At 47.0% G+C, this 25,462-nt stretch overlaps 2 protein-coding genes across 8 annotated transcripts in view; one reads left to right on the plus strand and one right to left on the minus strand.

The window, feature by feature from the left end:
- The window catches only part of spg (dedicator of cytokinesis spg), a 33,228-nt gene extending 22,091 nt beyond the window's left edge, over positions 1 to 11,137 (plus strand). For 2 of the 6 annotated variants that reach the window (XM_034330818.2, XM_034330822.2), the window contains 14 exons: positions 801 to 885; positions 1,425 to 1,883; positions 1,959 to 2,258; positions 2,321 to 2,525; positions 2,587 to 2,769; positions 2,843 to 4,568; positions 4,640 to 4,657; positions 4,750 to 4,912; positions 4,985 to 5,422; positions 5,495 to 5,636; positions 5,708 to 6,383; positions 6,486 to 6,847; positions 6,915 to 7,258; positions 7,388 to 11,137. In XM_034330818.2, the coding sequence (XP_034186709.1) occupies positions 801 to 885; positions 1,425 to 1,883; positions 1,959 to 2,258; positions 2,321 to 2,525; positions 2,587 to 2,769; positions 2,843 to 4,568; positions 4,640 to 4,657; positions 4,750 to 4,912; positions 4,985 to 5,422; positions 5,495 to 5,636; positions 5,708 to 6,383; positions 6,486 to 6,847; positions 6,915 to 7,258; positions 7,388 to 7,555 (5,269 nt within the window). In that variant the 3' untranslated portion in view covers positions 7,556 to 11,137. Of the gene's footprint in view, positions 1 to 800; positions 886 to 1,400; positions 1,884 to 1,958; positions 2,259 to 2,320; positions 2,526 to 2,586; positions 2,770 to 2,842; positions 4,569 to 4,639; positions 4,658 to 4,749; positions 4,913 to 4,984; positions 5,423 to 5,494; positions 5,637 to 5,707; positions 6,384 to 6,485; positions 6,848 to 6,914; positions 7,259 to 7,387 lie in introns of all 6 variants that reach the window. The other 4 variants (XM_034330821.2, XM_034330816.2, XM_034330817.2 and 1 more) reach the window with 4 other exon arrangements.
- stan (protocadherin-like wing polarity protein stan) lies at positions 8,680 to 25,420 on the minus strand. 2 transcript variants are annotated; one of them, XM_034330813.2, is made up of 13 exons: positions 25,039 to 25,420; positions 19,186 to 19,747; positions 17,495 to 19,048; positions 16,586 to 17,426; positions 12,602 to 16,520; positions 12,153 to 12,519; positions 11,872 to 12,087; positions 11,218 to 11,790; positions 10,711 to 11,137; positions 10,407 to 10,644; positions 10,013 to 10,330; positions 9,354 to 9,933; positions 8,680 to 9,134 (listed from the first exon to the last, which is right to left on the minus strand). In XM_034330813.2, exons 2-13 carry the CDS (start codon positions 19,626 to 19,628, stop codon positions 9,104 to 9,106), a joined length of 9,507 nt encoding a protein of 3,168 aa, XP_034186704.2. In that variant the 5' UTR covers positions 19,629 to 19,747; positions 25,039 to 25,420; the 3' UTR covers positions 8,680 to 9,103. The 2 variants fall into 2 exon arrangements, with proteins under 2 accessions (XP_034186704.2, XP_034186706.2); XM_034330815.2 differs by lacking the exons at positions 8,680 to 9,134; positions 9,354 to 9,933; positions 25,039 to 25,420 and having other exon boundaries at positions 10,206 to 10,340; positions 19,186 to 19,628.
- Positions 25,421 to 25,462: the final 42 nt, after the last annotated feature.

The following is a 25,462-nucleotide window of genomic DNA, read 5'->3' on the forward strand; positions in this document are numbered from 1 at the left end:
AAATCTCCGGTTGCTTGTTGGCGCGAGGAAAAAAAAAATTAATCGATCGTTCACGTGGCAGGTTAATTTCACGCTTTGATGTAGATCCAGTGACGATAAATAGCTAGTTAGCGAAACTTGTCGAGAGATAAAAGTATTAATTGTGCATCGGAATCTCATTTCTCGACCCTTGGGTTCCAAGTTGGGAAATTTTTCTCGATTCGATCTCGATTGACCCGGGTATCGGTAATCGAGTCGAGGCGATCGTTAGGGTTGACAGAAGAATCGTGAACAGAGAGTCATCGAAGGATGATCTAATTAAGCTTTGCATCAGTTTCTGAAGTTTACTTCTGAAGTGGCCGAGCTCCTACTTAACTTCCCATGACCCCGGACGACCGCATGCCATAGGGCCGACGTGTTCTCGAACGCATCGGGGCCCTACAGGCCCGGCTACTCGCCAGGGTCCTCGCGTGGCCCCTTCACCTCGCAGGAATGCAGCTACAACGCTTTCCCTCTTCCCTCGCCCCCCCCCTCGCTCTGCATCGCCACGCGTTTCTCCGGCTATATCCCTGAATTTGCATCGATATTTCCACTTTTTTTATGAGAAAAATCAATTGTAAATGGATAATTGATTAGATCGCGGCTCTCGGTGGACTGCCTTGAGAAATAATATTCGTTTTATTACTTCCATTCACCGCTGATATTTTCTTACCTTTAACATTTTCAAAAGTTCAGTGCTACTTTTTTTTAGAAAAAGTGTGATTAAACGAAAACTCGTCGGAATATTGAAATCTAATCTTGCACGATTTTTAATGTTTCAGAAAGTTGGGTTTGGACCTGGTGCCTCGTCAGGGTGCCCATATGGTGGACCCGGATACCATGTCGGTCGTCGAACTTTATCACGTGGTAATTAGAATAATACAAGATAACGATTCGAAGTAATAAGCAAAGCTCGATTCTGTACGAGTCGATACGAGTCGACATCGAGGGAAAAGGGAGAAAATAGTGGAAGAGTCGTGTATCGAGGAGAGCTGAATATGTTGAAGGGATAGAAAGAGCACTTTAGCGGATACTTGACCGTGCCTGGATCGCTGAAGCTCATTGAAATTCTAGCTGGAGTGCTGACCATTTCGAATACTCGGCAAGAATTGAAACGAAGTCGGTCTGGAGGGGTGTATTCGACGCACGAACGAGCGACATGAAATTTTTATTACGCTGAAAATTTTGATATCCTCGAGAACCCTGAACAAAAGCAAAACACGTTTCTCTTCTTATTTTAAAAATTAATAAATTGTCGAATTTTTAAGGAAATATTTTTAAATCTCTCGCGTATCGAGATTTCAGAATATTTTTTATTAAAAATGCATTTACCATCGAAAGAATCGTTTCTAAAGGTAACTTTACTTCCGACCAATGCTCAGCTTTGGTTTCGATCGAAATTTCAGCACGTGCAGAGCGCGGAGAATTCACAGGGTGCTTCGGCTCGTGGCACGCTCAGGCGGAAGGAGCACAAAAAGGTGTTAACCCATCACCTGTACTTCTGCATGAGAGATTTCGGGCATTCGATCGGCGAGGACACCGAGATATATTTCTCTTTGTACGACGCGAAGAGGAACGAATATCTGAGCGAGCGTTTCCTGGTGCGGATCTCGAAGGAGGGTTTCTCGAGTTTCATCGAGAAGATACACAGCAACTGTACGATTTTCACTGATCTCGGTAACGCTGACCTCAGCAGGGATCTGTACATGGTGGCACACGTGATGCGATGCGGGAGAATGCTGTATTCCGATTCCGGCAAGAACAAAGCTGGAACCGCCACTTACAGGAGACCCCATGGCGTCGCGGTGCTCTCCCTCGCCGAAGCCACCCAGGATCACACCGAGGAACTCGAGATGACGTTCAAGGTTCCATTTACTCGTTCCCAAGTACAACGATTATTTTAAGTTTACGGTGTTTCGTAAAATCATCCATCGTTCCAGGTATGCCAAGGCGAGGAGAAGGAGTTTCATCAGCTGCACGAGCAGATCATCCGCAACAACAAGTGTTCCCCGCTTCCTGGTCAGCCGAATTACGGGATAGTGGTTTCCTTGCGAGTTCTTCACGGCGAATTGAGCCAGGTGCGAGAAGAGAATCCTTTGCTCTTCAAGAATATCTGTCTGACGAAGAAGCTCGGCTTCTCCGACGTGATCATGCCGGGCGACGTGCGGAACGATTTGTACCTGAAACTAGAGCGCGGGGAGTTCGAGAGGGGTGGAAAATCGACTGGGAAAAATATCGAGGTATAATATTCATTTTAGATCATTTTGTATAAGAGATAACAATACGTACGATGTTTCGTTAGGTGACAATCTTGGTGTTGGACGCGGATGGTAAACCTCTGGAGGGTTGCTTGTTTGGCGCTGCTGGAACGGAGGACAGTTCTGAATACCAAAGCTTAATCATATATCACCATAACAGTCCCTCGTGGGCGGAGACTGTTCGATTGGCGATACCTATAGACAAGTTTTACGGAAGTCACGTTCGTTTCGAGTTCCGACACTGTTCTAGTAAGTAGCAAAGCGATTCCGCATTTGGTCGCAAGATTTATCACACGTTCTGCGTCTTCAGCACGCGAGAAGACCGACAAGAAGTTGTTCGCCTTCGCTTTCGTGCGTCTCATGGAACCCGGAGGAGCCACTCTTCAGGATGGTCTTCACGAGTTGTATATCTATAAATGCGAAGATCGTTCGAAGTTGGATTCGTTGAGTTACCTAACTTTGCCCACCAGTGCTCGAGAACCAAACGCAACGGGTAACACTTGGCTACATTAATTATTCTCTGAATATTCGGAGAATTTTGCAATATTCCTTTCGCGGTTTCTCAGGAACGCCAGCGTTTTCGAGATCCCCAAAGGAGGCTGTGTTCGTGCACACGTTGTTGTGCAGCACAAAGTTGACGCAGAACGTTGATCTTCTAAGTCTACTTCAGTGGAAGGCGCATCCGGAACGGATCTCAGAGGCTCTCGGTCGAGTACTGCGACTAGACGGCGAGGAATTGGTGAAATTCCTACAGGATATCTTGGACGCGCTGTTCTCCATGTTCCATACGGAGGACGGGAATTCTACAGCTCATTCGGGCTTAGTTTTCCAGGTGTTGGTCTCCATTTTTAGCCTTCTCGAGGATTCCAAGTTCGAGCATTTCAAACCCGTGATGGACGCTTACATATCCGGCCACTTCGCCGCTGCCTTGGTGTACAAGGGTCTTCTGAGCAGCGTGCAGCACTGCGCCGATTGGGTGACAGCGGCAGAGAAGCAAGAGCCCATCATCAAATGCTTTCGTTCTCTGGAATACATCTTCAAGTTCATCATACAGAGTCGTCTGTTGTTCGCCAGAGCGACTGCCGGTCAATACGAGGACAGCTTCAAACGTGATCTGTACTGCGTGTTCGCGGCGTTGAATAAAATGTTAGGCATCCCTTACGAAATGGTTCTTAACTCTCAGATGGCATTACTGTACTCGATCTCGCCAGTGTTCGAGCAACTGGTTGCTGTGTTACCTGTCCTGGAGGTGGCTAAGCTCACCTGCACGATGCTAGACTCCGTGCCACGCGAACCACCTTTGCCATTAACTCAAGCCAAGCTGACGGCCATCAAGAATTTGACCACGTCCTCGTTATTCCGCGAGGACGACGAGAGCAGAAATCTCCTGCTGGTAACCATGTGCAGACACCTGAGGATTCATCTGATCAGACGCGAAGAGCTTCGCTCCTGCACCGAGATCTTCGGCGAGATACTCAGTTTCCTGCACAAACGAGGTCGAGACACCAATAAAGTGAACAATTGCATCCAGCACGACGTCGAAACGCTCTGTCTGTCGATCCTCGACGTTTTAATACAGACCATACTGATCGTCATCAACACCAGTGGTCCTGTGCTAGGCTGTCTAGTCGCTTGCCTGATAGGACTGCTTCAGCTTCTCGACGAATATCATTATTCCCGGCTGTGGGAAGAGCTCGCTCACGCTGGCGAACGAAAACCCCTTAAGGATTTTCTTCTTAGAGTGTACCTGGTCCTTCGCGACCTCGTCAGACAGGAAGTGTTCCCACCGGACTGGCTGGTAATCAGAATGCAGGCGAATAACGTTATCCTGAAGTCTCTTCAGGAGCTCGCGCAGCCTTTGGCCTTTCGCTTCTCCGGCGAGTACTTCGATTCCCAACTCTGGTCGACTTACTTCAACTTGGCTGTAGCCTATCTCACTCAGCCGTCCCTGCAGCTGGAGCAATTCTCCGAAGTGAAACGCGAGAAGATCGTCGAGAAGTACGGAGACATGAGAGTATTCATGGGCTTCCAAATACTCTCCATGTGGACTCAGTTGGCTGAGAGGAAGTTAGAGTTCATTCCTGGAATGGTGGGTCCTTTCCTGGAGGTCACCTTGGTTCCCGAGAGCGAACTTCGCAAGGCTACCTTGCATATCTTCTTTGATATGATGGAATGCGAGCAACGGGCTAGAGGTAGCTTCAAAACCGTGGAATCGGAATTGATAGACAAATTAGATATCTTGATCAGCGAGAACAAGGGTGACGACGAGTACAGACAGTTGTTCAACACTATGTGAGTATAGTTAAACCATTTTGTTATGATCAGCGTTTAGTATAATTGAATTTTATTTCATGCCGCGTTAGGGAGCATCTTAGTGCTGTGTAAGTTCTTGGCCTTGATTAAAAGATTGAAATTCATTTCTTAGACTGCACGAATCAAGAGAGTTCATTATGTATTCTGCTTTCGTCCATAGATTATTGGATAGAGTGCAGTCGGAAGATCCAACCTGGAAGGAGAGCGGAACAGCTTTCATCACGTCGATCACCCGTTTGCTGGAAAGACTCCTGGATTACAGAAGCGTTATTCAGGGAGACGAGAATCGCGACAAGCGAATGTCGTGTACCGTTAATTTACTGGTGAGCTGATAAACATTTGTATAAAAGCCTACGACTCGATTCATTTTAATAAGCTTCCTGTTTTACCCGCAGAACTTTTACAAAAATGAATTCAATAGAAAGGAAATGTACCTGCGCTATATTTACAAATTGCACGACCTACATCTGGCAGCAGAAAACTACACCGAAGCTGGATTCACCATGAAGTTATACGCTGATCAACTGGGTTGGGGTTCGACGATCTTGCCCCCGGATCATTCTCATCCCCAACAGCCAGAATGGCAGAGAAAAGAGGTGCTCTATCACAAGATAATCCATTATTTGGATCGGGGCAAGTGCTGGGAGAAGGGTATACCCTTGTGCAAGGAACTGGCGGTGCTATACGAGACGAGGTTGTACGATTACGCGAAACTGAGCCACGTACTGAAATTGCAAGCCAAGTTCCTCGATAATATACTGACGCAGCTTCGGCCCGAACCTGAATACTTTAGAGTAGGCTTCTATGGTCTTAGTTTTCCTCTCTTCGTTAGGGTAAGTGCTGTGGAAAAGAAAATGTTTTATAAAATTTTCATAGGATTTACAAGAAATTTTCTCGTTTCACAGAATAAGCTGTTTATATATCGTGGTTTAGAGTACGAGAGAATAGGGGCATTCACGCAGCGACTGCAGACTGAATTTCCAAGCGCACAAATATTAATGAAGAACTCTCCCCCCGATGAGAGTATTCTTACATCCGAGGGCCAATGTAAGAGCCTCAAATTTTATTACTCTGACTGTAATGGTGTTAATTCTTTGCCTTCCAATTCGATGCTTCAGATATACAAATCTGCAACGTGAAACCGATCCCAGAGGAGAGTAGCCTAGCCTGTAGGGGAGCGGAAGTACCGGAGCGTGTGGTCGCTTTCTACTTGGTGAACGACGTACGGAAGTTCATCTTCGATCGGCCGTTACACAGGGGCCCGGTCGATCGCGAGAACGAATTCAAATCACTGTGGATCGAGAGAACTACCCTGACCACCGAGGCGAAACTACCCGGTATACTCAGGTGGTTCGAGGTAATCGAAAAAAGATCCGAACTGCTGGCTCCTGTACAATACGCCTGCGAAACAATGCAGAGCGTGGAGAGAGAACTGAGGAGACTGGTCGCACAATACACTGCCGAACCTCATCGAAACATTAATCCCTTTAGTATGAGACTCCAGGGCATCATCGACGCGAACGTGATGGGCGGAATCACGAAATACCAGGAAGCTTTCCTCACTCCAGAATTCGCTAGACAGAATCCGGACATGGTGCCGCACGTGAACAGGCTGAAGGGGTTGATTCTGGATCAAATGAGCGTGCTGGAGGCTGGACTTAATTTACACGGTCAAATTGCACCGGCTGGGGTGCAGCCACTTCACAAAAGACTGAACGAGAGATTCACGCAGCTAAAGCAAGGCCTGGGTCCATTGGCCAGGCAACGAACTATTCATCACGATAGCATCGTCAAGTAAGCTCCTGATATATGATGTAGATGAATACTAGGATAAACACTGACTAGTGTCCTTTCATCCATGAGGATATTACGGTACTTGGCCTTGTTATTTTCTAGTTCACCATTACCTCCGTTACCCACTAACGAGAAGCAACGTCCAGCCACGTTGGAGACAGCTGGTTCCAGATACTCCCACGCAGACAGCGACGGTCTACCCGAGGACGAAGGTTTTTATACAAAAGTGGACGGTGGTCCACCACCTATACCTCAACGAGAAGTACGGCCTCGTTCTGTAGGCTATGGAACCACTCCACCAAGACCCACTCACCAGAGATCTCTCAGCAAACCGTTAAGTCCAAAGCTACCACTTAGACATTCTCTGCCGACGCCCACCGACGGTGTTGATCAAACTGGTTTAAGAACTTCCTGGAGCGAACCTGGCCCTGAACCAGCTCCACCACTGCCACCCAGGGGTTGCAGTAAGTGTGCTTCCAGATAATCATTGCTTTTGGTAAACGTAAATGCATCGAAGCTTTGACGTTTCAGCCCCAGATAAGAGAGACTCGAACACGAGTACCATCGTGCCACCAGCGCCTCCAAAACGTTTAGCGTACAAACGTAACACCGAGTGGAGCACCGACGACGATTCGGAAGCGCAAAACGAGCCGAACGATCTTCGCGATAGCGGTATATCAACTGCCAGTTTATTGGACTTCCAATCGCATCTGACCAATTTAAACAACTTAGGTTACGAGGACTTTGAGCCACGGTCGAGATGCAACGATATCATGAACATTTCACCGCCATCAGTAATCAACGCGCTAAACGTTTCCACGAGTAATTTTGCTAGCGGTATGTTCCAGGGCTCGCATTCTCTACCGGGTCAGGAGGTAATCATGTTTCTGCGATATTTTAGATGGTTCTAGTAATCAAGAGCCTGATGACGTTCCAATAGCACAGTGGTAGCACTTGATAGTTTTGAGAATTGATTACGTTTGTTCAATTTATTGAATTTTCAGGTGAGTCCACCCCCGATACCACCCAAGGCACATCAGGACACTCCATCGGCACCGTCGACCTTGGAACGAGTTTCGAATCGTACACAGTTACACGGCCATTCCGAGAATTACTCGGTGCCGAAGCTCCAGACGTTGTCCATGGCGTCTGACACGGAAAGCACTGTGTAACATCGATGAATCTCCTAGTCTTAGCGATTAATCGTGATGTGCGTGTGCCACAGTCGAGCAGATCTGATTTTAGAATCGTACGTAACAGCGAAGCTTCTATCACGTTACTAACCATTCAATCCTATTGGATTTGCACAACGGGGTCTCTGACATTTGCACATCATCCTAACGTATATACATTAATATACATAAGAAAATCCTGCAATAATCGAACTGAAGTCTTCTAGTTGCGTAACTCGACATGTCTGAAACATCTAGTGATGGGCATTCCTTTTGCAATTGAAAATCTTCGAATACTTAAATAAACGTAGTTACTGAGCGAATCTTGGAAGTCTTCAAGTATTATTAATTCCTGAAAATGAAGGATACGAGTCTTTGTTGCATCAAATTTTATGAAGATAAAATGAAAATGAAAACTTTTTGAATGAAGAAGTAATGTTAGTATTATTAAGTAGTATTATCATATGATTTATAGTATTATTTTATAGTATTATCTTTCTTATTGAAACGCTGATATGGTAAACGACTCTCAAGACTTTCCACGCTTTTCGAAACTTATAATTTCACTTAATTGAAAGTGAATCATTAATTAGTAGCCCATCACTGATCGCACCCCTCACCTGTGTATAACGTACCTTAGTAGAGGCAGTATCGAAACGCTGAGAACCATCAAGACTCGTCGTAGGACACATCTGGTAGCTCTTGGCGTTCAACTCGATATTATTACGATGACTTTATGTTAAAGACGACGATCTTCCGAATACTAACCTAACTATATTTTGTAATTTATTTATATTTTCGATGAAAATAAAAGTAATTTTTATCAACGAGACTGGTGCAGCCCTGCGCGAACATCATCGTATCATCGTCACAGGTAAAAAAAATGAGAAGAAAAAAAGAAAAGCGGGATGAAAAAAAGTTACGAACGCTCGATCAAGGATATATATAAATTATGTATTTTGTCACATTCTTTTCGTATATAAATATATACAAAACTATGAAAATTGCGTTGCACGGTTGTACGCTTATTCCATGGCATGTATAAAACATTGTAAACTTCTTTAAAAAAAATTGGAAATGAAAAAAGAGAAAGAAGAGATGATAGAATCTAAATATATATGTATAAAAAAAAAAAGGAAGTGGAATGTATACATTGCACAAATAATGAGTTAAGAGAATTAAGGTACTGGAGAAAGTGAAGTTAATTACACGAGCAATGAAATGAACTAGAGATCATTTTGTCTTCCGACTATAAAAGAATCGGAAGAGAGTCACGCTTCGAAACCGAGGCGTAAAATCACACGAAATGAACAAAATAACGACAAGCGTATGCGTATATAATAGATACATACGTACAGGCACTCACACATACATACTAACCGATATGGCTATCCTCTTAAGTATAGTCATGGCCGCTCTTAAAATATATCTTAGAACAATTACAGCTCTAAGAAATATATGTATATATTTATATATATTTCATTTGAATTTTAAGCTAATAGTACGTTAGATTACTTTGTACGGTGTTTGTTTGTAGAACGGAGCCCATCATACTGACGTTTCCGCGTTAGTATCCTTCCTGAAACAACAGGAATCACGGATCAGTTAAGCTCTGTGAATTGAACATTCAGAACCACATTGATTTTACAATACATCAACTATTCCAGAGCTATCATTCGAACGCTTACCTCTTCGCTAATTATGTTCCAGAGTGAGCGTAAATTATATAGAAGACCCAATTAATTTAAGCTGCATCGAAACTGTTTGAAAGACATCTTACGAGCTACATCATACTTACTCGGTCTCAGTGATTGTTTGCTCGTATTGCTGCTGCTGCTGCTGCTGTCGAAGAGCAGCCAACTCGTTGCTGTGCTGTAGATCATGGCTCAACGAACTGGACAATATTCTACCGCTCATAGGTAGAATATACTCCGGCGAATCCTCCAGCACAGTCGGCGTGATTTTGCCACGCTTCAAGCTACCGTATCTTTCAGAACCACTGAGGTTGTCGTGCTGAGAACCGTGCAGACTCTGACCCCTCTTCAAGCTTCCATACCTTTCTGAACCGCTCAAATTCTCGTGGTTGGAGTTCTGCGAATGATGACTCATGCTGGATGCGAGGATCCGGGAAGACATTGGTAATATGTACGGTGTGGGCGAGACGGTGTGATCCTCCTCAGCGGTGTACGGAAATAAATACTTCTCTCCCAGATGGTGAAGCTTCTCTTCGCCTTCTGAATAATTTTCGTCGGGCTGACTTTTCTGGGGTGAGCTCATCTCAGGATAAGGCAACGGATTTGGACTGGACGTTTTGTTCGACGCCATCTCGTTGTCGGACATGGTACCCCCTGACCATTGACTGCCCCTAACGTCCATCACTACAGGTGATTTTTAAACAATTAGCTAGTCGTTCTAATTAGATTAAATCAACGTACCAGAATGTTAAAAAAGACCCACCGTTTGAGGCCAGGTATGCTTCTGGCAATTGGGAACTCCACCTTGGGGCGTAAATTGGTTTAATGTTTGGAAAGAGTTCCGTGTTTGAGCAAAGTATGTTCAAGTGTTCCGCAGGATTGCTGTGAATATTGGGCAAGTAGCTGTGCGCTACGGGCTGCTGCGTCGAGACACCCATGTTCCTGTGCGACCTCGACGCGACGTCCTCTTCGTCGGAGCTGTGCGAACTCGCAAGATCCAAGCTCCTACCACCGCCCTCCGCCTGGGACCCGTCCGAATCGGACTCGGAATCCCTTCTTTGTGTCCGTGTCTCTGTTACTTCTATAAGTTACTACAATTAATATAAAGATCCTGATATTCGCTAAGTAATTTAACAGTGACAAACTTGAAGGAGTACCTTGTCTGGAGTGCAATGCTGATCGATGACTCCTAGACGACAAGTACGGATCCCTATCGCTATTGTAATTACTCGTAGACGTCGAGGTATGCCTTAAGTGCGTATCGCTACGATAGGGACTGGACCCAGTCTTATTTGTACTTCGAGAAGTTGTGCTACTAGTTGAGACTCCTACATGAACCCTTCTACACACGGATTCTGCGCCACTGTATGTTGACGAGTAAGCCAACGCAGATCGCTGTAACAGCATTATTTATGTTAACATCTGTCCACAGGTTTCTAAATTATTCTATTTTTCACTTACCGAATGGCCATTCACGTTCTGGCTACTGCTTCCATTTCCCATGCTTCCCTCTAATAGAGGAGTTTTCTTTCCGATACACCTCAGTAGGCTCAAGTACAAGTTCCTCCGTACTCTGCCGTTGATGAAGCAATAACCGATCAAACTGAAAGCTGCGTGAACCACCACCGCTATGCTGAGCAAATATGATAACGTCGGCGAGTTCTCGGATGCATTAAGAACTGTCAGAGTCCAGGTGGATCCAAGCAAAGGTAACGAGGCTACAGATAACCACAGTAGCGTTCTTAAATTTCCAAAGCCCATAATGTGTTCCTTCAGCGTAAACGCCGCGCGTACTGACATGATGAGGATACAGAAGTTCACGAACACGGCAACACAAACTGGTCCTATCAAAGACCAAATCACAGTTTCGTAGATGGACAACCAGCAGCTGGGTGAATAGAAATACATAGATGAGAAAAAGATAATTATTAGCTATGGTAGTAAAATTATTTTACAATTTTTACGTACAAATAAAAGTTTCCATACTGGTCGGCTCTAACCCCTATCGTCAACCCAACGATGATGGCAGGGGCACCGTAGCCCATCGTGTAATAAAATCTCATCTGCCCATGGTTCACGTCTCTCATTTCAGTGAGCATTCGATATAGATGAATAGAGTCAACCAGGGTCCAGGAGAATGTACTCAACCAGGCATAGTGCAACCCGATTGCCGTCAACTTGCATGGAAATTCGTTCGAGACTAGAGGACTCCTGGCTTTCAGAGCGATCAGGTATAACACCTCGGCGAAGAAAACGCACATTACTAGATTTTTGTGTATGCTATTCGAATTCGTGCTACCGCCACGTATCAAGGCCAGGATGAGCAAAGCGGATAATAGCAGAGGCAAAGCGAGCATGAAAGCACTGTAACTCGTTACATCCTCCAACAAAGACGGTTCCGGGACGTATTCCAAATCGAGGACATCAGTTAGTATCGCAAAAGTGGAGAGTTGAAAACACGAGCAATTAACAATTGTGCCAAAAGACAAGGAGTCGTCCTCGATTTCAGTGGTGCAGCCCAATCGACTCCATTCGCCCACTCTGCAATGTGAAAACAAATCTGGAGTGAAATATTTCTTTTACAGAGTACTTGAAGAATTATATAAGGGAAAAATGATATACCCTCTAGTTGTGCTCCAGTGCACACACTGTGGATTGGTTCTGGTCTTAAGATCATCCTTCTCACTCAGCCAGAGACTGATCTGAACTGGAGACTGTAAAGGAATCCCAGTTAGAGATTCGTATCCTTCATCAGAAGGAACTAAAACTGACACAGTAACAACAGGTGACCCTACTGCTACTTCCACGCCCCACCTGACTGCCACAGAATCGTCGAATCTAAAAAAGAACAATAAAATGAAAACTTATGGCTCCAACACAGGTGCTATAAATTCACAATTCACCTTTGAGGCAGAAGGGCGCCTAATTGTTTATATTGCACGTAACTCAGCACAGCCTTTCGATTGACCAAACTTTTCTTAACGTTTAATTCCCCTTGCATCAATGACTTGATGCCTAATATGTCAAGAGGTACACGTATCTTGGAGTACGGATCGAATCTGCTCGGATCAGCCATGTAATTATTGTATTTGGGGAAGGTAATCGAGGGTCCAAAGAGTCCAGGCGATGACAGAAACCCTGAGGTATCAGGTATCACGACCTTCTGATCCGCTTCAGACGGTCTGGACGTCGACGCTGATGGATCTTCCTTATACTCTACAGTCTCGTAACCGAATAAGCTCTCCGAAGTTACTACGTCCAAGCCCAATACTGAAACATAAATGACCCAAAGTTTAGATGATTCAATTATAACAGTTCAATTCGATGGCTGAAGGAAATCAAGGTTGCTTACCAACGTTAGTATCAACCACCTCGAAAGGACTCGTGAAAGTGTCATGCTGGGATGCAGTCAGAGTCTTCAAGTAGTTCGCCATAGCATCCAAGATTTTATCAGGGGTATCCCCATTAAGAGTCTCGATTCTGGACCACTTTTCCTTGTACTTAGATTTCAAAATGCTGCTGGCAATGCCAACCAGATGGGACACGTAGTCTTTATCCTGACTGTGGGTCAGGTTGAGGCCAACCAGGCTCTCCTCGTACCGCAACAGCGCGATTAACAAGGACTCAGCGATCAGTAAGTCAGCACCGTACAGTTCCTTGGTCAAATTAACCGCAATATGTACATCTTTAGCAATCTTAACCGCGACGTAGGTGTTCAGTGTTAAGTCCTTCGTTTCCAGCGCAGCCAGCTGGTGTCTCTGTTCGATGAACGCTTCGGAGGTGCAGTTGAACAGGTCTGGCTCCTGCCAGCCGCCCAGTTTGTCATCGCAGGACCTGGATGTCTTCCCTTCGGCCGTGTCCGGGCAATCTTCCACAGCGGTCATCCCGAATTTGGTCCTGGGCCACCATAGACCTTCAGCGTAAGATCTGGGACAACCATCGTACACCACCTCGCAGCCACGGAGGGTGACTTCCGCGTAGGGATTCGGGCAGGCCGTGCAAGATCTCCCTATGACACCGACGCGACACCGACATTGCCCTGTCTCGGTGTCGCAGCGGGGACCGAAGCTTCCGGTCGCGTAACACTCGCAGGGGATGCACTCCTTCTTCCCGGAGGGTTGATAGTGGTTCTCCTTGCAATAACATTCGCCGGTGGTTTTGTTGCAGGCGGGGTCGTAGCCTTTGGACTCGTCGCAGTGGCAGGGACCGCAGACCGGTGAACCCCACCAGGTAGCCGGGCAAGGTTGATCGGCTTTGATCTCGCAGTAGTCCCCGGAGTACTCTGGCGAGTCGCACTCGCACCTGTAACCCCTTCGCGAACTCGGATCCTCCAAGCAGGTGCTCGTGTTGTTGCAGGGATTCAAATCGCACACGCGCTCGCAGTTGCGCCCGACTCGACCTGCCGCGCATACGCATTCGCTCGCCTGCCACTTGGCCATGCAGATCGATGCATCCGGACAGTCGGCGTTGCACTCTGCCTCCGAACTGCAGCCAGTCGCGACGTTCTCCTGAACGGTCGGTCGCAACAGGACGCTCTGATTAGTACCGATACGAATATCCTGGAGACAGCCGTCGAAGAACGGTAGTTCGGTGTTCGTGGATTGTTCAGGTCCACCGACAAGAATCCTGCCCACGTAGAGTCCCTGTAATTTCGCAGGCAGCGATGACGATATGGGTCTGTTGCGATAATCCTGGTCCAGGGAGACTTGCCCGCTCTGCCAGAGGATCTCGATTCGATGCCACTCCCCGTCGGCTATGTTGTTCGATGTCTGTATGATATCCGAGCCGTCCAGCAAAGCGACCAGTTTACCATCCCTGATCTCCAGTAACGCTGAACTGTTTTGCCCTATTTGGACGCTCATGAGGAACGCCTGCTTCGAGCGAGTCCTCAGGCTGAGGGCGGTCAGCCAGGGCAACTGGATAGGTCTCAGTAGAGGATTGAAACTAAGCATGCCATCCCCGTGGAAGTTCCAGGGTTTGCCAACCTCGTCGGCGCAGGTAGGTCCAGCAAAGTTCTCCTCGCATTCGCAGACGAATCCGGACCACACTTCACGGCATTTACCGTTGTTCTTGCACGGTATGGACGAGCAGAAGGAAACCTTTTCTGGGCAGCCTGGGTTGGTCCCATTATCGGCTACGAAAGAATTCAAATCGATGAATCTATGGTCGATGTAGAGGTCACTGATGCAGCCGACAAAGTCTTTGTTTCTGATCTGGAAGCTGGAGGGTATAGCGGGTAAGCCACCCAGTTGTAGAGGTCCTGTTAGGTCCAGGAATCGATGGCACGTCTCGGTGATGATGCTGCACCGTTCTTCGAGCACTTGCTCGCTTCTTCCTGCACAAGACCACTTCGGCCCTAGTATTTCACCGTATTCTAGAGCCAAAGCGATGTCGCAGTTATCCAAAGAGACTGTTACAGTTTTGTTTATGTATGAAACTTCCACCTCGTGCCACTGGCCGTCGGACACTCCGCCAGGTATGCTGGCACTTGCTCGAGTAATTTCGTCACCGAGGGAGAAGCTGAACTGCACTTGCGAGTCGATTATTTCTAAGGCTACAAAGTCGTGTTTCTCGTTGTATCGACCGTTGTAGAGTAACAGACCATTGGCAGATTCAGTGGCGAACCTCAGTTTGATGTGCAGCCTGTGCCTCTGTTTAAGGGAGGCAAATGTGAGGAAGGTTTCAGGACCAAAGCTGCGCGCTTTCAATTCGCAAAGGGGTGTCACGTTTTCTAAAGTAGCCACAGGGCATCCTTCGCAAGTGAATCCACCGGTAGTCTTGATTGTGCATTGAGAACCTCCTTTGCAAATTCCAGGTTCACAGGAGTCCTTTTCAAAAGAGATCTCGCAATTCTCTCCCGCGAATTCAGGACCACAGGAGCAAGCATATCCACCCTCTCTTCTGTAACAAGTACCGTCGTTCATACAGGGATTCGAATAACACAAGTTGACTTCCGTGTCGCATAAATAAGACTCCTTGCTACCGGTGAAACCCTTTGCGCATCTGCACGCAAACGTGGTCACCGGATATATCGGTCTGAAGAGCACAGTGTCGCTGCTTGCGAAGCCAGATGCATTCCCAAACTTCAACACGGTCAAACACTCCTCGAAATTCAAACAGGGCTCTCTTACGCAAAGGTTATCGTCGAAAGGCAACACCGTGACGGTAGCTAGTTTCGCCAGGATGCCTCTGTTCAAGTACACGCGTTCCTGGAGGAACTGCGGACTGTAAAATTCATCTGACACACCTGGCTCCACTTTGCGAGCAGAGAAACTCACATTCAGGATCTTGCCATGAACGTTTGCATCCTCTTGAATGCTAAAAAGGAATATGTTCTCTCTGGGACATGGTATAATTGCCGCCAGACCGTCTAGGAAATAACCCAACAGAGGACTAAGGAACGCTTCAGCCGTCATATCGTCCAGTCTGACAGTGATCGAATTCAGAAGCATCTTATCAGTGATCAAACGCACAGACAAAGTCATAGTGGCTTTAACTTCGTTGATTCCATCAGTGACGGAGACCTCCATCGTGGCCACACGTGGCACGTTGGTATTCAGCTGAGGTGACAAGCGAATCTCGCCAGTAGTCCTGTTCAGCTCGATCAAATTTGCGTTATTACCAGCGAGTATGGTGTACGTAAGCTTATCGGTGACGTCCGCATCGACGGCGGGTATTTTGCCGATGGGTGCGGTGGGAAAGAAGTCTTTGAAGTTATTAAAGATGATTTGAAAATCTTTCAACACTGGCGCGTTGTCGTTCACGTCTGTGACCAGAATCTGGACCAAAGCGTCAGATCTCAAAGGAGGCGAGGCAGCACGCACGACCAATTCGAATTTTTTTTTTGGTGACTCATAATCCAGCTCTTCTAAAGTGATCAATTCAGCACGATCAGATCCTGGTCTAACGTTCAAAGCGAAGCTATTTGAATCCTCGCCTCCTATCACAGAATATTGCACCACAGCATTTGGACCTTCGTCTGGGTCGTGTGCGTAGATTTCACCGACTGTCGAGCCTATCGGGGAATTCTCAGCTATGTACAGGACGATTTTGTCGTTCTCGAAGGCGGGTGGTGAATCGTTTATGTCTTCTATCTTGATGGTAACTGGCACAGTTGTCGAAAGGGAGGGAGATCCTCTGTCCATAGCAATGGCTTTCAAGACGTATCTCGCGACGGATTCTCTGTCCAATGGTTTGGCTGTTCTGACTATTCCTGTGGTCGAATCTACAGCGAAAGCACCATCGCCATCGTCGTCCAGCGCGTATCTCACCTAAAATAATGAAGGCAACTATAGATGGATTTTCTAAAGCAATTTTTCTTAAAAATATTCCTTACCCTGCCATTAAGATCAGTGTCGGCGTCGGTAGCAGAGACTCTCAGAACACTAGTACCAACCAGTACGTCTTCCGGGATCGAACCCTGGTACTGTGGGGCCTCAAAAACCGGAGAATTGTCGTTCACATCCGTAACGGATATCTCTACATCGGTAGTGTCGGACAAAGGTGGTACACCCCCGTCCCTTGCTGTAACCGTCAAAAGATATGCGGGTACGAGCTCGCGATCCAGGGGCCGGGTGGTCGTTATGGCTCCAGTTTGAGGATTAATGGTAAATTCGGAAACTGCTTGGTCCCCTCCATCCGTGTCCAAGCTATAAGTTACTTGAGCATTTTTTCCAACGTCCGAATCGGTTGCACTGACGACCAGAACCGTAGTGCCGATTGGGGCGTCCTCGAACACGGAGACGGAGTAGGGTGCGTTCTCGAAAACGGGTGAAAAATTATTCGCGTCCGACACGTTCACGTAGACGAGGGCTGTGTCGGTTCTACCTCCGCTGTCGGACGCTGTGACGGTCAGCACGAACCTCTTCTCTTGTTTGTAATCTAGCGGTTGCGCGACCGTGATTAAACCCCGTCCATTCTGAGACGCTATCGAGAATCGACCCCTCGTGTTCCCTGTGGTGATCTCGTAGTGTATCCTCGCGTCCTCGTCAGGATCGGTGGCTGTAACCGAGGTGACCGGGGTGCCCGGTGGATCGTCCTCGGACACCACGGCTTCGTAGTTCTTCGGGTCGAAATAGGGATCGTTGTCGTTCACGTCGGTGACGGTGAGTATCACAGTTGCGCTGGCCGATTTCGGGCTTTCACCCGAGTCAGCAGCGATTACCGTGAACTGGTATCTGAAAGAGAGAGTTAATTAATTCATATTAAGAGCACCAACTGACACGAATATTCGCTGACCAACTACCTGGAACATTGCTCCCGGTCCAGTTGCTTCGTCGTGTAGATCCATCCAGTCTCCGAGTTGACCGTTATCGGGAAGTTCTCCGTGGAAGCCCCAGAAAAGTCTCTAGCCCCGATAGTGTACTTTATCTGAGCATTCGCCCCTTCGTCAGCGTCGTACGCCTGTATCCTCAGCATCGAGTACCCTATGGCCACGTTCTCCGACACGGATTCTTGAAAATGACTCGTATAAAATCGTGGAGCGTTATCGTTCACATCTTTCACGTGGACCAATAACTGGGTGGTGTTGGAACGAGCAGGCGTACCACCGTCCTGTGCACGTATTACTATTTTATAACTCCTGGTGGACTCGTAGTCAAGGGGCTTCACCAGAGCCACATCACCGCTCATAGAATCTATGGAGAAGGTGTTCTGGGTGTTTCCGCCGATTATGGCGTATCTAACAGCCGCGTTGTTCCCATAGTCCGCGTCGGTGGCTCGTATACGAGCTATCACAGGATTAGCTGTGTAGTCTAGATCTTCTGGTATCCACACGGAGTAGGTTCGTTCGGTGAACTGAGGATAGTTGTCGTTATCGTCCAACACGCGTACCACCAGGGTGGCATTGGCTGTTTTCCTTGCAGAGGGTGGTGTAGCTTGATCGGACACGCTCAGCATCACTGTGTAGACCTCGGTCTTTTCCCTGTCGAGCGGTGTACGTGTGGTAACTACTCCTGATCTAGGGTCTATTCGAAAAGTCAAGGCATCGTCGGTGTTCACCGTTCCGCTGCCACTAGTCGTGGACAAGATCGTGTACTCCAGCTCGGCGTTCCTACTCGCATCTTGATCCGTCGCTTTGACTGTAACCACCGTTGATCCCACTGGTACACCCTCTCGGACAGACGCGTCGTATTCCGGCCATTCGAAACTTGGCGCATGATCGTTCGCGTCTAGTACGTTCACCTGGAGGGTGGTGGTGCCCGTTCTGGGTGGAAAAGAATCGTCCACAGCCAGTACTCGAAAATAATGCACGTCAACGCTCTCTCTGTCTAACCTAGCCCGAGTGGTGACTCTGCCCGTAACAGGATCTAGAACCAGCAACGACTGGGACCTGGCATCCAACAGAGAGCTCATAGAATAACGGACCGTTCCTCCTTCCGGATCTCTCGCGCGAACGGAAGTAACATAAACCCCTGGATCTTTCTCCTCCTCCACTGCTCCCATGTAGAGAGGCTGTTCGAAGTACGGCGACTGGTTCTTCAGTTCTCTTCTAACTCGCCTGCCTAAATCCGTGTCGTCCAATTGACGATGATGAAATACGATCTTGAGACGATGCTCGGCGTCTGTCAGCCGCGATTCCATGCCGCATCTAAGGTTCATCGATACCGAAATCTTCCAAAGTGGATCGACCAGACATTGCTCGGTGGCCGAGACCAAATCACCCGCGGCGCCTTCTATCAAAAACCTAGGATCTGCCACTCCTCCCCATCTCGTCTCGCACTCCTTCAATGCCGTCTGTGGAAGGAAATCGCGTAACGCGGCAACCAGCTGGGACGTTCTAAGGCACACCTCGGTAAACCTGTTGGGACAGCGCAAAAACGGTCCGTGTAATCTTATTACACGGCGAAGAAGAACGTAAACCGGCGGCTAGCTTGGCAATTAATACAGCCGCTCAATTGCCTCGGGTTCGTGCAAATGAACATCTAAAACAGTTACCTCTCGGTGCTGGGCATGGCGTACGAAGCCAAGGTCTCCGCCATCCATCCTCGAGTGGCAGCTAGGTCTCGATTTTCTCCGCCGCATCCGGTGATCAGTATCCTCAACGGCAGGCTGTAGTAGTCTATCGTCGGTCTGCCAAGTCTGGAACTGGTCGAGTCCACGTAGAAGGTGAAAATCCGCGGATACTGGAGGCCGTCGCAGCTCAGTGGTCGCGCTAGGGTTACGCGACCCGTGTGAGGATGTACTTTGAGCAATTTCCTCGCGAACCAGGCTGTTCGTTCGCAGGAGACCTCGTACTTCCGACGACCACCCAGTTGAGGTACACCTGCCTCGAACACCACGCTACCGGTTGGCGTGCTGGACGAGAGGACGGCCAGGTAAGCGTCGGTCAGGGTGCAGAAGGCCGCGAGCAACGGGAGCATCCATTTCCACCTCGCCATGGCAGCCACCCTCTTACAACGCGCGCACCTTCTCTTGTTCTACCCTCGCGGACAAGCGTCCCATCTTCGTTGCTTCCTCTTTCTTTCTCCCCCTATTTAACTTCCATTTTCCGCTTCATCTGCGACCAAAGAATAATTTTCGTAATTTTCGAGCAACACGAGCCAATATCGCGAAACGTTCTATGGACTTAAATGAGTCACGGCGATAAAGCAATCGTAAACGAAGCAAACGAGCGATTTCAAGAACCACTGAATAATTCATCGAACGTAGAAGATGCGTAAGAGGAGAACGTAAAAGGCTAGCAAAAAAAAACAAAACAGGCAAGGATTATGTTTATAGATAGAGAGCAGAGGGTTTAATATTAAAGAGCCGCCTCTGTTTTCGTTCGATCGTGCGTTAGCCTTTAATTGTAAGCAAATTATTTAAAAGAAGAACGCAGCCGACTACGTTGCTTTCTTCCATCTTCCGCGAGTGTGAGAATGCGATACCCAGTGCAAAACGTGGGAACAATGATTTCCGTTCGTTTCACCCTCTTTGTTTTATCCGTCGTTCCCTTCTAGGGGGAATTCGTTGACCCTGTACCAGCACGCATTTAATCCGCCAATTAATTCAGGAGGATGGAATTTTCATAGTTAGAAATCATAAGCTGGAAATGTCGATCAACGAGACGTGTCTCGCAACAATATTTTCTCTGGATCTAATACGGTTGATCTAGATTTCTTCCAAAGTAGGATAAACTTGAATCCTATTAGGGTCTACCATTGTGTACACGAGGTGGGTGTACTTTTTACATAAACTAGCTTAAAATTGATGACACGTAATTCTCTTTGACCATTCGTTATTAAGCTAATGAGAAAGACTGTGCACTACTTAACGAAGTATGTCGGTCACGAAGGCGAAAGAAACAGTTCCGACAAAGTACTCGTGTGAACATTAAAATATGATAAATAACACCACGTAACGGTTATTTAATCGCATTCACAGCAGTTGATCTCAAAATTAAAAAGTGCCTCTTACAGACTCCAGAACAATGACGCACCTTATGCGTCCCACCCTGTCTACGCACCGTGTGCGTCTTATAAGGGAAACTGAAAATGAAACAATAGAAGAATATAGATATTAAAAAGAAAATTTATTTCCAGTTGATACAGAACATTCAATAGCGTTACAATAACTAAAAAGAAAAAGCTGCTGCTGCTGCTGGAGGTCGTCCTGCGATAAGGTCCTCGAACCACGTTAAGAAGGGGCATCGTAATAGGTGCACGTAGTAAAAGACAGGCTGTCCGCAATGAGCATCTTCTTCGTGCAGTTTGTTTTGTTTCGTTAGAATCGCCGGTCCTCGCGATCTCGGAGACTAGTTGACCGTAGCGAGAGGCACGATAGGTCTCTCGTGCCGTGGAATCGCTCCTCTCGATCCTCCTTCCCCGCAGGCTAACCGATCCGGTTTGACCAATCCGAAAGGACGGGGCATCGGGACGAACCAATCGAACCTCTGCTTGCACAAGAACGACCAGGCAGGTAGACGAGCGCGAACCGGCCGACTCCGCTTCGGAACAAAACGAGCCAGTGGAGAAATAAAAGGAATAAGAACGAACGAGATGAGATGGCCAGGGACGCGTTGCTTATAGGTAGAAGGCCTCTTCTTCGTTCCTTCTCCCGTGTGACCTTTACTTTACGTCCAAGGTACCCAAGGTGTTCATCCCTGGGTAGCCTTGCTGATGGTCCACTAGCAGGCACCCTCATTTTCCCTTGGTCCTTTACGTTCAGTGTATGTTAATATAGGAGAATGAAACCTCGCTGGGACTATAGCAGGCAGTGCAAGTAATAAGGAGGGTACTGCCCAAGGCGACTCGTGGCTACAGCGTTGGGTGCCATGGTAGGCAGGGATTCATAAAAGTCGTTCGATCCTCACTATCCTTTTCTTAATCCTAAGTAATATTGGTAGTTACAGGTAGCCGAAGAACTAATCGCTGGTAGAGTAAAGTTGCTTATAAACAGGAATCTGATGAAGTAACTCCAGCTTTACGGTATGGACACAGGGGCCAGTCTGTATGGACAACCTCGTCTACATGCTTGGGATGTAAGATTAAGTTCCGAGTGTTCCTTCCTCGGTTAGGTCCCTTGGTTAGTACTAACGAGTTCACTTAACCTCGCGTTTCTCAAGCAAGGCGATATTGGAGTCCTGCCACGCGACTCACTTAAGCTTATCTATGCATTTAGTGGTCAGGGTCTTCCAAGGACGCTACCGCTATTATATATTTTCCAGCAGTGTTATGCAAAGTCTGGTAAGTTGTAGTTTGGAATTCGCGTGAATAGTTAGGGATAACTTATTGACATAATCCAATGCTACACCCCAATCACCGTTACTCCTCATCCCAGCCAAGCGTTTGCTACTGAAGCGATGCTGGATCATTAACAGAACACGATGGTTGGGTGCGACCAGTTTGGTATAACACGTATTGCAGTGGTATTCCGTCGACGGTGCGCGCACCTTTATACAAGGTGTTGAAAAGAAAAGATCCAGGTGTCGAGTCGATGGTACTTGCTGGTCTGACAAGGTATACCTTCAAATTAACACATGCCGATTTTCACTCTTCTTCTTCTCATTTTGATCGCACCCCACGCGACTTATTCAGCGAGTCATCGTTGATCAAAATACAAAAATTGAGCTTGTAATTTTGAGAGATCCTCTCCGCACGTTCCTTGAACGTATTTTGCATACTCTAAGGAGCACTGGTCTAACTCCATTAGATTCAAACGCTATTTTCTCAACACACTGTATATTACGCTCGTTTTCGTTCACACGTTGCCGACTCTTAAATTCCGGTTAACCGTACAGCGGAAAATGCTCGATAGCGATAACATCTTTTCGCCTGGAGATTCCAATCCTCTAACGCGGCTACCTTCTCCACGTGAAATTAATTGCCCATGCTGCTACTCGTAGCACGAAACTGCCTATTTTCCAGTATGCTAGAGAAAGAAAACGTAAAAGGGATCAGAAGCATTCGTTTTTTGGGACTTTCAACGAGGCAACTATTAATTACACGAAAGAGGCTCCATTCGGAGGCCGGAATTCGAACCTACCAATTATATCCAAGTCCCAATTTCCATGGGGCACCTTTCGAAGAGGCTTCTCGGACCAAACTAGTCGACTTCTCTCGATGAATGGAGAACGCCCTGGTAACTTTTATAACCAGTCGACCTCGAAGAATATCAAATTCTTCGATCTTGCTCTTGTAATGGATGTACGTAAAGAAATTCAACGCCTTTCCACCTGATTCAATTTACCGCTTCTTTTCGGAGCTTATTTCAAGCGGATTACACGCGTTCCGTGTTTTTTGGACCGTCAAACAAGGTGGTAAAATTTGAGCTGCTTATTTTGCGATGATGGAAACAAAATTGCGGCATCGTTGTTCGATTTTCTGGCGTGATCTTCGGGAGAATCTGTTGAAAATCGAATGGAAAATCTGACCAGTCCAAGGCAGTTACAATAACCACCGTTACACGGTACGTGAAACTACGTTCGCGTAACGGTGAGCGGTAAAATCGGAAAAAGAAGCAGGCGTATACTAGCTGTACCCATTGATTTCGCGAACTTACCATCGGGTATCGTTTCTTCGTACTCTAATCATTGTACACGACGATGTATCCGTGGAAAACGATTCTTTAATCCTCTCTGATGAATCCTATCGAGTAGCCGTAATCGATCAAGACGAATCAGTGGATAAACGACTCCGTCTAGCAATCACAGACTCGAGATTTCAATCTCCAAGTCATGCTAGCCTTGCATCTTTCAGTTCACTGGGAAACAAATGACAATTTTCACTTTAACTCGATAAAATACGCTTAGTTTCATCGTCTGTTTCAATCAGATGGCTTGCATTTTCTCGCTTTCTTACACCTTTCACTTGATTAGAAATACAACAGCGTTTTATGAATACCTTTTTCCCCTCTCTCTCTCTCTGTACTTTGTCTATGCAATAAACGAAAAATGGGATCTAGTACATTCTCTCTCTGTACGAGTAGAACTGTACTACGAAGAAGATGCTGGCCGGAGATAAAAGTCCTACGGAAGAACGCTCAATTTTATGGAACCTGTTCCCACCGTCGCTACCTCAAACGGGTTTCAGTTAGGTGCATACGTTTCACGCTCGTGTGCGTGCACGGTTGTCTTTAAAGGTCGTAAATTAACATTCCGTTCTTACGACTGGTACGGGCTATCCGAAAATTCGTAAGTATCTTAATTAAACGTTAGCCGCAAGGCCGTAGACAGACGACGATTTCGTTCCTTCCACTTATCTCTCAATTTTCGCCGGAAAGCCCTAAAGGCACCATCTCGATGTTCCCTTTCAAAACTCTTACTCTTCCAGGCCTGAATATTTAACACGTTCAATCTTACATAGATCATTGATGAACGGTACTGGGAAATATCTAGGAAAAGATTTTCTTTTTAATTTCAATTGTTGAGAATTAATTATAGATTGTATCATTAAAGTCTGAAGCAGACAGTTCTTGTTAGTGTCGCGTTGTATCAGCAGAACAACGGCTGTGAGTCGAGTTGAATCGAGCCGAGAAGAGAGGGTGAAAGAAGAGAAAAGTCATCCTTCTCTGCCTTTCTCTCTTTCTCCCTCGCGATCAGGGGTGAGTGACTCACGTTCCGCAGGCTTCGACGCTGTCCGTCGGGACGCTTACCCTCCAAATATTGATTCGCCGGCTCGAGGGGAACGAGCCACCGCTAACCCTCCGCTGGTCGTATCTAAATTTTTCTAGCGTTTCTTGGCTTCTCCTTCCGTATACACCTTTCCGTCTCGCGTTACACCTGCCCGTTCGAGGGCCGTTTGATACTTGGTGCACACTTTCCTATACCGTCAGAGTGCATCGAACGGCTTACATACACGAGACTTACAGACGCCAACGTGCCGTTGTTAGAATCGATCAAACGCCTGTAGGTAACGAAGATAAAAGATTTGCGTAAATGTCAGGATATTTTTCTTTTTTTCTTTTCTTCTTTTTTTTTTTTAGTAGCCAGTGCGTGCGTGGAAAGGAAACACGCGCACCTTTTCTAGCCTCCTTCTTCCTCTCTAGGGACTAACATCGAGGAGAAGAAAAAACGACGTGAATTGCATTCTCGCCACGAACAGGGTTTCCCTCGAGTTCTGTAAATGGTTAATGTCAAAAGAAAAGAGATTCTGCATGCGAGTCGAATCGTTTGTCCGTCGGTGCAGACGTCCAGGAAGGAGTTGGAGGCAAAGGCCTTAGGTAATTGTGTAGCCAGGGTTCGTTACACGCCGCGTTGTCGTTCTAATTAATAAGGCATTTTTCCCGTGAGAAAAGGCCGGCTACGTGTTCGCCGGGTATGTATGAACGCGAGTAGAAGAAATGAATATGCTATTCGCTAGGGTCACTCACCGTCCCGCCAAGGTCGTCAGAAATTTGTCACATCGCGTGAGTCACACCCAGGACACCGTGGTCGATTATTAATCCCTTTCCTCGAACTTTCACCCGTCGTACACGGGCAATGAATTCCCGTGGAAAGAAATGCGCACCGACACTGGCCGCGAAGAGATCACGAAGAGCGACGTGCACGCACTTCAGCCACCGCTCTCGGCAGCGTCGCGACTACTACGAGCCTCCATACACGCACGAACCCAATCTTTACGCGAGAGCGTAGTAGAGGGCGACTACCTGCGACCGTGTATCTCGACATTGACTTCCAGCGACGATCAAACGATCACGATCCTCGCTACTCCACCGATCCACCGTTAACGCGTCTCTTTCTTCCTCGGTCAGCCTTCTTTCTTCTCGAACTTGTCAAATCTGATGAAAACAGCGC

This window comes from Osmia lignaria, chromosome 14 (genome assembly GCF_051020975.1).
Source record: "Osmia lignaria lignaria isolate PbOS001 chromosome 14, iyOsmLign1, whole genome shotgun sequence".
Taxonomy (NCBI): domain Eukaryota; kingdom Metazoa; phylum Arthropoda; class Insecta; order Hymenoptera; family Megachilidae; genus Osmia; species Osmia lignaria.